Source organism: Pygocentrus nattereri, chromosome 18, assembly GCF_015220715.1.
Source record: "Pygocentrus nattereri isolate fPygNat1 chromosome 18, fPygNat1.pri, whole genome shotgun sequence".
NCBI lineage: Eukaryota > Metazoa > Chordata > Actinopteri > Characiformes > Serrasalmidae > Pygocentrus > Pygocentrus nattereri.
In genome coordinates, this window is record NC_051228.1 from 22,695,362 (window position 1) to 22,707,987 (window position 12,626).

General features: G+C 37.8%; 1 protein-coding gene across 1 annotated transcript in view; it reads left to right on the plus strand.

Moving 5' to 3' along the window:
- LOC108433527 (integrin alpha-2-like) overlaps nucleotides 1-12,626 on the plus strand; it is a 44,181-nt gene that overhangs the window by 11,313 nt on the left and 20,242 nt on the right. Inside the window, exons 3-5 of the mRNA XM_017708151.2 lie at nucleotides 9,758-9,867; nucleotides 11,436-11,527; nucleotides 11,803-11,917. Coding sequence (XP_017563640.1) covers nucleotides 9,758-9,867; nucleotides 11,436-11,527; nucleotides 11,803-11,917 — 317 coding nt within the window. The remainder of the gene's footprint in view (nucleotides 1-9,757; nucleotides 9,868-11,435; nucleotides 11,528-11,802; nucleotides 11,918-12,626) is intronic.

Sequence of the window (12,626 nt, forward strand, 5' to 3'; positions counted from 1 at the left end):
TATACACTCCCATCCACTAGCATATCCCATTCAAACTTACAGAAAACAGAAACAGCATTCTGGATTATATCTACTGGGTATACAGAGCAAGCCATGGTATGTGAAGAAGCAGACTACATTTTTATATAACGTAGTCCATCCAGCAACAGGTTCTATGCAATGAATTGCAATGCAATAAAATCCATCTAAATTTAAAAAAAATATGTACAAAACATATGAGAAACAAAAACAAAAAGACTGAGCCAAAGTCTGTCCACTCAATGGCAGTTATTTACATTCAGTACCAGGTTCCTATCTCACTGAATAAAGAGAGATCTATAAACTCCACACTAAACAGCTAAATCCAAAGCATTTTTGAAATCCCTGGTAAAATCTGAAAAACAGCTTAAATGTATCTCAAATAACACACGAAAACACATTTTTTCCACTTATTCTGACTATCTGGCTTTTTCCTCTTATGGTTTAGCTAGCAAGCCAATTGGCTCTTTTAATTGAAAGGCGGGGCTTTCTCTGTAAATAGACACCATGTTGAGCATTATGAGTTTTCTCATTCATTTTCCAACCAGTGACCAGTGTCTTTCTCTAAAACGTCTCTGACTGGCTCAGCTGCAGCAAGAAAGGGGAACACTGGCATCTCTGAGATCTGCTCATGGGTGTAAAAAGTATTGACCTCAGTGTATTTCATGTAGCTTTGCTGAACTGAGACAAACACTTCGTAATGTTATTAAGCAAGCACTTTTCCTAGTGCTATTTTAACGATGCTACCTACACCTTTAAAAAAAAGAAGGTTCTTCAAGGGTTTTTTAGTAAAGGCAGTGGTTCTATAGAGAAGCATGAGTTCTATATATAGAACCTTTTTGAATGTGGTTCTATGTTGCACAGAAAGGGTTCTTCGGTTGTTACAAGCTTGACTTCACCACAATAGCAGAACTCTTTTTGGTGCTATATAGAGTGGCAAGGAAAAACTCCATAACAGTGGCAAGGAAAAACTCCATAACAGTGGCAAGGAAAAACTCCATAACAGTGGCAAGGAAAAATATAAGAGCAAGAGGAAGAAACCTTAAGAGGAACCAAGACTCAAAATGGGAACCCGTCTTCCTGTGGTTGACAAAGGATACCAAAAAAAAAAATACAGCAGCTTGAACAGAGAATAAGGTTTTAACAATAGTATAAAATATTAAAACTCAGAAAAGGGGAAAAGCAGGAAGCAATTCTGTGCAGCAGCAGTATCATCAGGAGGGTCAGTTCACGCAGGTGAGGTTTGCCCAGTGTTGTACAGCAGGAAGCTGCAGAGTGGTCAAGCTGATCCAGAAGGTTGAAGCAATGAAGCAGCAGCATCAGGTCGCACAGATTGGGCAGTTGGCAAAGAGGCAAAGAGACTGACAGGCAGTTAGGTCTGTTAAGAGATACTGATTACAGTATTCAGTGTCAAGGCAGGTCTAGTTATCACAGCGTAACAAAGAGGGAGAGCCTGCAAGGTAACAGAGACATGAGGGCTCCCTGAGATGTCAGTGCTCCTCCACTCCACCATTAACAAACGTGAGTGAACATATAAGAGCAGTGGGATAAAACACATTCTTCATCAACCATTTCACCACCCAAAGAATCATTTTAGCATGAAATGAAATGCTTGTAATCAGAGTCATTTCCTTTACTAAAGAACCCTTGAAGAATCAAATTTTGTTACTTTGTTATTTTGATATTATATCAAGTGTGTGTTCATTAGTGCAGCATACCAAAGATGTGCTTTTCCCCTTTCAGCAGTGTTTCTGTCAACATTGAGAATGAGCTACAATCTTTTTTTGCTTTTTAAAAAGCAACTTTAAATCTTTTTATAAGATTAATTCATTGCCAGTGCCCGCTCCCTGTCACTCAATAGCTGCGTTCTATAGCCTCGGTTGCAGCCAAGGTAGGCTGCGTTTCTCAGCCGCTACGTTATAGCAGGCCATTCCAATGTGAAGGACGCTTCGTGCACAGAAATGCAGCCGATGTTTGGAGTGATTTCAAGGATGCAACAGAAGTATCCTTCCAAGCCTTTGGAAGCCTTAACCACGGTTCTCTGTGCACAAACGACGCAAAGGAGAAAAAAAACAGAAACACGAAAATGGTTGAAACCATAGAAACACGGAAAAACAGTTGGAGCAGAGCCTGTTTTAAAATGTAAGTTGTTCAAGTAGTTGAAATTGTCTTTGTTACCTTATAAACTATAAAATCACAGATTAATTAAAGCATTCATCCATATATCCTATATAGTCATTATATTTTATTTTGAAGTATTTGTATATCATATTACATAAGAACATCTCCATTTCCATGAAGAAATGAAAAAGCAACAAGTACAACTGGGCTCCATTTTCTCTCACACGTTTCACGCCACACTGGCGACATCAACGTAAAGCTTCGTTAGGTCTGTTCCATTTGTGTCCAATAGGCTGCTAAGGAGGAGTCTTCATAGGACAGTCCTACTGAGGCTTTGGAATGCAGCTAGTGCTACCAAACTGGGAAGCTGAAGAGTAACTCCTGCTTCCTCCAAGTCAGCCGAAGCCACCACATCTTTTTAAACTGCTGCTAACACACCATTACTGAACAGCTCAACACACTGTTCAGTGGATAAAGACTACTTGACTGGTTGCCTTATAAAGTGTTTTTCACACTCGCACATCTCATTTACAGTTCAGTAGATAAAGACTACTTGACTGGTTGCCTTATAAAGTGTTTTTCACACTCGCACATCTCATTTACAAAAACAGTTCTTTAAAGCAGGATCCATAGAAACAGTGTTTAGGGAACCAAAAGTGTCTGCGGTTTGTCTTTGTGGCACCTTTTTTTAGCGGCTTATGCAATATCACAATTCAAGAAAGTTGTTAAAGTTAGTACAGTAAGACAAAAAAGAGTGAGAAAGAAAGAAGGAAAGTTGGTTGCAGATCCTGGAGGACGACTTTGGTTGTCTTACACCACCAACACACTCTTGCTTTAATATCTTTATGTCCTCAGCCTCTTTATATCTTTCCACAGTTCATATTACAGAACAAAAACAATCGCTTCCTGTGGTCGTCTGTAGTGCTGTCTGTGTGATGCTGATCACTCCCGCGCTCAGTTCCTTTACCATTTATCTCAGCAGAAATAGGTTCCTTCCTTTCATTCACTACCAAAACAAATGTGCAGACCCTTTGTCCAACTGTGCCAAGTTCTCTCTGCATGCCAGCGGATGCAGCAGCCAGACTGCGGACAATATACAGGATACTGGTTTCTCAGCCCTAATATGTGCTCTAATTTGGTGTGTCCTCAAGAATTCCCCACCATGACTTTTCCCACTATATTTTACTTCATTGTATTCTTGTGCAATTGAATTAATTCAAAACAAAATTAATTAAAATCAAAATCTCTATTACTGGTAATGGGAAGTCTGCACTATTCTTTGGTGAGCAGCATGCAGTAACTGTATACATGCCATGTGAGCATTTATACATTTGTGTTGGCACTAAGATGCTCCCAAAAGAAATGTATAGTTGGTTTTATAGAAACGAAATTTTCCCACTTTTTTTTTTAATAGATGAGTTTGATGTAGTATGTGAACTTTGTTAAAGTTGCAGACTGTACAGTCACCCTCCAGTCAATACAGTCCATAAAGGCATATGGAAAAGTTTGAACACCCCTGGTCAAATTGTGTTTTGTTGATTTTGTGAAAATTGATTAAACATCCTCTACAGAGAACTTAAATGTGGCATTTTCTACAAGTTTCTGTGCACAGTTTCTGTTTATTTGCTGAGTTCAACATACTGGAAAATATAAAACCTGAAATACAAAATGTGCCATAACTTTTGCACAGGCCATATTTTGTGGTTTTTTTTCACGATGTGTTAAAGTCCACAAATAAACTATAATTGTTCATTAGAATGCAAGTGTGGTCTCTATGGATGATGTTTTACTTCTTTTCACTTCTTCTTCTTCTTTTTACTTCATCATTTGAACTAGGGTGGCAAAACCTTTGCACACAACTGTATATGCACACTAATCTGCAAGTAAAGCCAGGTTTTAAACTCACCATGGTTGCTGAACAGAGAACTGTTCACATGTCATTCTTAAAGTCACAGTAAGAAAAGCAGCCTATGAAATAAAGAGAGGTTGTAAAATGAATTCAAACTGTTTTGAGTGCATAGAACTGCACACATTATAAGTTGGCTTCAAGAAAAAAAACAATGGCTTTATAAGTTCCTTGCTGAATGGGAGCGCCAGTTAGATGGAATAAAAAATATACGCCTTTGGCTTTGAGTCAAGTTTTCTAACAGCTGGTAGAAGCAGCTCTAATGCAGCCTGAGCACACAGGGTTGTGACTTCACTGTGACTTCCACTTCCCAGTTTATCCTAATGTGGATGGTTTATTATTCACAGTTATCTTGAGCTGTCTAGACATTTATAAACTATAAGAACAGGCATCACAAAAAGTCCCTCTGTGGGTCATACTGATGATGCAACTAGCTACGAAGCATTCTTTCTTGCTAGATGAGCCATTTCCTGCCCAGGCGTCGACAATAATTGACCAAAGCTGTTGATGTCACTTCATTCCCACTCTGACTCAGGACCTGAGTCAGGTTCACACAGCCCAGTCCAAAGAAGTCTTTCCTATCACATAACACACATACACATCATGAGCACATGAGGTTTGGACTGTGTTTATAAATATAGAAAAATATATTTAAAAAACAAAGGAAAAAGACGGTCTGGCCTTTAACTCTGATGATGCTTTCCAGTGGACCTACAATAGAAGAACCCTTTTAGGAGCTATATAGAACCCTTTTCAAAAAGGTTCTGTATAGAACCATATGCAGCACATTCTCGTCAATCAGAAGAACCTTTAATCATGCAGTTTGAGTGTTCTGAATACAACCATTTCTAGCATCTACACCACAACTACACTGTCATTTATAATATAAAACCAATTTAGGTACAACTGAGAATTTGTAGAACACTGTAAAAACAAATCAATGTTAGACAACTATATAGAATCTATATATAAAAGCTTATTGAAAATGGTTCTATATAGCACCAAATAGGGTTTTGCTATTTTTGTAAGCTTAACATCGTAATAATAGAAGAAAATTTTTAGGTGCTATATAGAACCCTTTTCAAAATGGTTGTGTAAAGAACTGCATGCAATACATTCTCCATCAATCTGAAGAAGCCTTTTACAAAGCAAAGAACTGTTTAATCACGCAAAGGGTTGTTTTAGTGTTCATGATTCTACATATATAGAGCCAGTTTCTTTACTATAGAACCCATGAATGACAATCTTTTTAGTGTGTATGTGGCAAATGGATCTGCTATATATATATTACACATTAGGAGTTTCTTTCACTGGAACTAAGGGGCCAAGACCAATTCCTGAAAATCAACCCCACACCATAATCCCCCCTCCACCAAACTTTACACTTGGCACTATCCAGTCAGACAAGTACTGTTCTCCTGGCAACTGCCAAACCCAGCCTCATCCATCAGATTGCCAGATGTAGAAGCATGATTCATTCAGTAGTGGAGAACATGTCTCCACTACTCTAGAGTCCAGTGGCGGCGCTTTACACCACTGCGTTCGACGCTTTGCATTGCACTTGGTGATGTAAGGTTTGGATGTAGCTGCTCAGCCATGGAAACTCATTCCATGAAGCTCTCTACGCTGTTTCTGAGCTGATCTGAAGGCTGCATGAGCTTTGGAGGTCTGTATTGACTGACTCTGCAGAAAGTTGGCAACCTCTGCGCACATTGCGCCTCAGCATCCGCTCTGTCATTTTATGTGGCCTACCACTTCGTGGCTAAGTTGCTGTCGTTCCCAATCGCCTCCACTTTGTTATAATACCACTGACAGTTGACCATGGAATGTTTAATAGTGAGGAAATTTCACGACTGGACATGTTGTACATGTGGCATCCTGTCACGATACCATACTGGAATTCACTGAGCTCCTGAGAGCGACCCATTCTTTCACTAATGTTTGTAGAAGCTGTCTGCAGGCCTAGGTGCTTGATTTTATACACCTGTGGCCATGGAAGTGATTGGAACACCTGAATTTAATTATTTGGATGGTTGAGTGAATACTTTTGGCAATATAATGTATAACACATTCTACATCAGTCTGAAGAACCTTGTAAAAGACCTAAGCATGGAATGGATCTATATAGAACTCAACCCTTGAAGAACTATCTCTTTTAATAGTTGAAAGTATCTTATAAATTTGGTTTCTTCTTGTATGAATTTACTATTTCATAGACACAATATTTTGTCATAACTGAATAAGGCACTCAAGAATCTTTCAAATTCTAATTTTCTTATGTCCCTTAAATTGTACTTAAACTGCCACCTTAAATATGGAACAGATAGCGGGAGAAGAGGGAAACACCTGCTTATCTGGTTCATCTAATAAGGAGAAATGTTTAGAAAAGGCTCTAGTTCTAGATAGAGTTCCTTAATGGTTCTGCTCTAAGCCTCTTTAGACTTTATGGAAATGCTGCTCGTGAGTTGAGAGCGCTGTTCTGTGTCAGGTTAATATGACTTTTCTTGTAATCTTGTGGGTGTGTCTTTACTCAGCAGTGTGTAATCAAAGGAAGTTGCTGAAACACACACATGAGAATACATGTATTACTGTGTCTACAGGAGTGTCCACTGAGCTGTACACTGATATATCGCTTTTGTCAGAACAAAACCTTGTATCTCCAAAATGGTAACCTAACAGAAAAGGGAAAAACATTCTACTTTTAATACAAGGGTACCAGACTGTTTTCCAAGTCATTTTGGGTCATTTCTGGTGGTCCATACTAAATAATGTAAGAAGCATTTGAGGAAGATGAATTGTTTTATACAAGTAATCTGTGCTACAGTTAAACAGATAAACATTGTTAAACACAGGGCAGCGTTACCTATAACACACAAATGAGACTAGATTCCTAACCTAATTACATGCAAATATATTCATCAAAACAAAAGTTTGACTTTTGATATTATATACACAATGCAGTGTGGCTATCCTCGCAGTGTCGAGGCTGCACTTTAGCTTGACTGGCTTTAATCATTTATAGGCTTCAAAACACTGCTATATTGTAGCTAAAAGAGGAAGATTAAAATGATATTTGTGAATTGTCCGACTTCTACCAACAACTCAGTAATCAATAACAAAAGTTACTAATATGGTTTAAAAATGTTTTTTTGGGTGAATCTTGAGAAATATCTATCTGATTGCTATATTTCAGTTTATTATTATTATTATTATTATTATTATTATTATTACTGTCTACCGCAGCATCCTGGAGCTGAAATGCTCATATTTACATCTAAATTAGGTGAATGGTGCAGGAGTCGAGTTATGTCCATTATCATTCACAGCTCCCCCAATATATCATTTGGACAACTGGCTGGGAATTATTTTGGGTAACTTAATGGTCAGTACTAGATAGTGTAAATGCCTAAAACGTTCTTACTATTAAGGTAAAAAAGCCAAACATACTAAAATATATTTTAATTAGACAATTATTTGGAGTAATCAGGTGGTAAGTGTGAACAAACGGGCACTAAAGTTCATTGTGATGTCACACTTGAGCAAAAAAGTCTGCCTCCTCGTATCTACGCTCATTATGTACTTTATCAGTTCTACTTACCATATAGGAACACTTGGTACACAATGTCTCATCCACTCCTACTAGTACAACACATACTGTTACCACCACATCAGTGTTACTGCAATGCTAAAAATGCTTCACCACCCAAATAATACCTGCTCTGTGGGTGGTCCTGTGGGGGCCTGACCACTGAAGAACAGGGTGAAAGGAGGATAACAAAGTATGCAGAGTTTCAGATGGACTACAGTCTGTAACTGTAGAATTACAAAGAGCACCTATGCAGAATGTAGACACAAGAAGGTGTACTTAATGAAGTGGATGGTCAGTGTATATCAGAAAGATTATACAATGCGTAAATACAATAGTATTCACTGGTACAATAGTAAGAGCCACTGCTTTTTTACAGCGCAGATACTCTAACTTTTCTACGTAAACTGTTACATGCTGCGTAATATTTTAATGTTGTCAAGTATCTTTGTATGGCTTTTGTACGCCTTATAACAAAGATTTCTATTTTCTTTCCTGCTTAAACATGTGGCATATAATCTTGACACAGACTGTCTGGTTACTTACTGTCAATTTGTAAAAAATTAATGACACAGTACTGTGGAGTTTGTACCTCACACTTTCTCACTTAATACCTTCAATCTGCTGGTCATTTCAGTGTTATTTAGTTAGACTGCCTTGGACCTCAACATCATGTCGTCCAAAGCAACTAGCTCATCCCTTTTAACTCACACTTACCTGGTTAATACCTAGAACTGTAAATATATATATTTTTTTTATCTGATCAAAGAGAGCAAAGGAACAGATACCCCCCAAATATCCCCCCTCCCCATACACAGACCCCCCCAGATATGCCCCCCATACACAGATCCCCCCCAGATATGCCCCCCTCCATACACAAAGGCCTTATCAAATGTCCTGGTGATTGCACATATGCACCCACACATGCTCTCTGCCCAACACTGGCAATCTCAAGTACTGTTTTGATGCATTCCAATCCAGTGAAATCCCCTTAACTCTATGTTCTGTGCCTGAGCAGGTGTAATCACCAGCTTAGAGGCTGCAGCATCTATCAGTTAGCGTAACCACCAGAGAGACACTCCAAACACACAGTTCAGCATGTTGCTATTTAACCCCTGACTACAGTAAGTTAAACAAACTTAGTGCAAAATACAATTACATTACCAAGTGGGACACAAAATGTAAATAAAAACAAAGTGCAATGATGTGCAAATGATTTAAACCCTGTCTTTCATTTAAAATAGTAGAGATAACATATCATATGCTGAAACTGAGAAATTGTATTGTTTTTTGAAAGATATTTGCATTTAATATGTTGTCTTTGTAGTATTTTCCTTTGAAATATTGTTTACATGATTTCATTGTATCATTGAATTTTATTTTGATTTACATTTTGCACAGGGTCCCAACTTTTTTGAAAATAGGGTTATATATGAACACATGGCTTTCATAATGAATAGTAAGACCACTATAAGCCTAAAGCAGAATACATTACAGTGAAATGCCACCAGTTTTTAAAAAATGTCCTCATAATTCAATCACTGAGATTAAAAAATATCATTCAGAGTGGTTTGACATGAACCACAGGGCACAATGTCTGATAAAAACAAGATTTCTTTGGGGACTATTTTGCCTCACAATGCCTTGCATGTACCTTTCTGCCATGAATGCATTTCAAAATATATTAATTCATTATAGATCAAAAGAAACATTTAAGCCAAAATCTTATTATAAAACAATGTCTCAGACATCAGGCAGTGTATTCATAACCATTTCACATAATAACGTTCTGTAAAGGAGCTTTTAGAGACATTAAACTCTTCAGATGTCTCGTTAATATAAGCAACTTAGTGAACAATTCTGACTCAGTTTCTCGCAGTTTCATCCATTTCATTTATTGTTTTATTAATAAAATGTAAACCTAATGCAGAACTACTGTCCTCTGTATTTTAGCTAAGAGAGCCCAAAATAATAATGAATGTTCCATAAAAATTCCTAAACGTGTTCATGTGATTCACATATTGTAAGATTTCGTGGCTTTTAAGCTGGTCATTAAAAACTAAACTTGTCCATCTCTTTGAATGTGATGTCTGATCAGTGTGATTAATGGTGTTGTTCTTGTGCAGGTTACTGGTGGGATCTCCATGGGCGGGTTACACTCAGAACAGGAAAGGAGATGTTTATAAATGTGAGATCAAAAGCCCGGGGTCCACCTGTGAAAAACTCAACCTTCAGAGTAAGCTAACCTGTCCGCTGTTCTCTCTGTGTTACCTACAGTCCTCAACAATCTGAATGAGCCCTCTTCTAAGAGTGAACTCTTCTACGTCTTAAGCTCAGTGGAAAGAGCACTGCTGCTAAAAGTATTAAAAGGTTCATATTCTGGAAAACTGAACTTCCCACACTTCCTTCAAATAAAGAAGTTTAATGTTTTATGTAAACATGGTTTTAAGCACTATTCATCTCCCAGTCAATACAGTCCAAAATGAAAAGTGAACCGCAAAAACGTCTCATTTTCATGATGTCATGGTTTGTTGCTGTTAGAGCAAGACTTCATATCTCTAAAATGGTACAGACCCAGTAAGGGGACAAGGTTAAAAAAAATAAAAAAATTTTAATTTAAGTTAATACCTAAAAAAAAAAGTTAATAACATTGCGTTCCCTTGCGAAGGTTTTGAATTCCCTTGCAAAAAAAATGTGTTCCCTCGGTTTGCATTCACTTCCAAAAGCTATGCTTTGCTTAAGCTCAGAATTGAAGCAGCTCATTGAACTTTTTGGATCTTGGATTGAAATATAAAGACATACAGTCGCTTCTCAAAATCAAACACGATTACGCTGTTAGTGAGCGCAAACTAAAACCTCCTCGAACAGTAAATGTTACATTTACAGAGATTGCAGAGAACAACTACATAAACTCATAAACTAGGCATAGACTGGTGAAACTGGGAAAACAGCTTTTAACATTAGCTATGCTAAAAACACAGCTCTAATGTTAACAGTGTCATTGGGCACCACTGGTCCTACGTTTGCTTGCTGTCTGACGAGCATAAATTGTGTGAGGGAATGCAAAACATTTGCGAGGGAACGCAATGTCATTAACTTTTTTTTAACCACAGCCCCTTAGGGCCTCCGTAAAATGGCAACTTTACGGGTGAAAAAGACATAAATCAACATGTCAATGGAACATGATTTTATTACATTATATCTACCATATCTATTGATGCATTTGGTTTGAAATTTTCTGCTTACAGAAATGTCGATTTCTTAAAATAAGGTTAATGCTAAAAGATAACCAATTTAAGTCTCCTTTAATGTTAGCTCACTTTGGCGAAATTAGCTTGTTAACAGACACTCAAAATAGAAAATATAACCAACAGCTACAGGCTTGTTGGTCAACCATCATGATTGTTGTATATGTTAAATAGTTGGATAATTTACAGTTAGATAACTGTAAAATAGTAAAAGAACACAGTATATACTTTGGCAAGGCCAGGTCAGCCAACCAGCTAATTGCTAGTTCCTTCCTCAGGGTGAATTTTACTCTTTAATGGTTATTAAAGATGAACTGTGGGGGAAACTCTACCTACGTTAAAGTCTTTCAGTTAAAGTCCACACTGCCAAAACGAACTTGCTTGTTATCTCTCTCACTCAAAGCACTGAGAAGCAGTGATGCTGGAAAGTCTGAAGACCTCTTAGCGCATGACACTCCTATGTGGATGTGAAGTACTGATATGAACAAACAACTATGATTGATTTATACACATGAGGAATGCATTACTGACTCTGCCTCTAAATGTTTGTGTTCAGACTTTGTCAATATACCAACTGTGCAGAACATCAACACCAATATGAGTCTGGGGCTGACCCTCACACGAATAACCAAAAACAACGGCTTTATGGTAAGCCTTTGCTTTCATTTTATAGTGCACGATACAGTTTGTTTAGCTGTGCTGAGCTTTTTAGTGATGCAGAATGGTCTAGTTGTAGAAATAGTTGACCAACATTTTTACTGCTGATTTGATGTTGCTCAAATTGTTGAGCAGCACAGAAAAGCATTTTTGATCATTATTTCTCATTTACATTATCATTAAGTAGATTTCTAAAGTTTCTTTCTCAAATATCATCAGTGGTGCATCCTTATCTGTGTATGCTACTCCGCATGTGTTTGTTTCAGACGTGTGGTCCTCTGTGGACTCAGAGTTGTGGAACTCAGTATTTTGTTCCAGGAGTGTGTGCAGAAGTGAGCCCTCAGTTTTACGCCCAACCTGCATTCTCCCCTGCTCTTCAAAGTAGGAATCATCTCTTATCTAACCCTCCCTCGTTATCCTTCAAACATAAAATCTCTTTTAAGACTCAATATTGGTTTATTTTCATATGTATTCAGAACTTTTAAAAAGTCTTATATTACAGCAGCATAATATATAATACTGAGATTACTAACTGATCATCACAATGATTATCAGTCTACTCAGTCTTTAGCAGGAACTTTGTCCATCCTGTTTACTACACACTGTGAGGTTGGAATAGTAGTTCATAAACACTCACTGACCATGTTTCTTTTTAAAGATTACATGTTTTTAATGCGGGTGGTATGGTGGCGCTGTGGGTAGCGCTGTCGCCTCACAGCAAGAAAGGCCTGGGTTCAATTTCTGTGTGGAGTTTGTATGTTCTCCCCATGTCTGCGTGGGTTCCCTCCCACAGTCCAAAGACATGCTAAATTGCCCCTAGATGTGAATGTTTATGTCTGTCTGCCCTGCGATGGACTGCGATGGTGACCTGTCCAGGGTATTTCCTGCCTTCCGCCCAATGACAACTGAGATAGGCTCCAGCACCCCACCGTGACACAGAAGGTTAAGCGGTTTAGATGGCGTGTGTGTTGTTAATGCAGAGCATATGTATTCTAAAAAGATTTTGCAGACAATATAAAAGTAACTGTATTGTGACAAACTTAATTTCCATATTCTAAAAACCAATATGTCAATATTTGTTTTCAGTTTT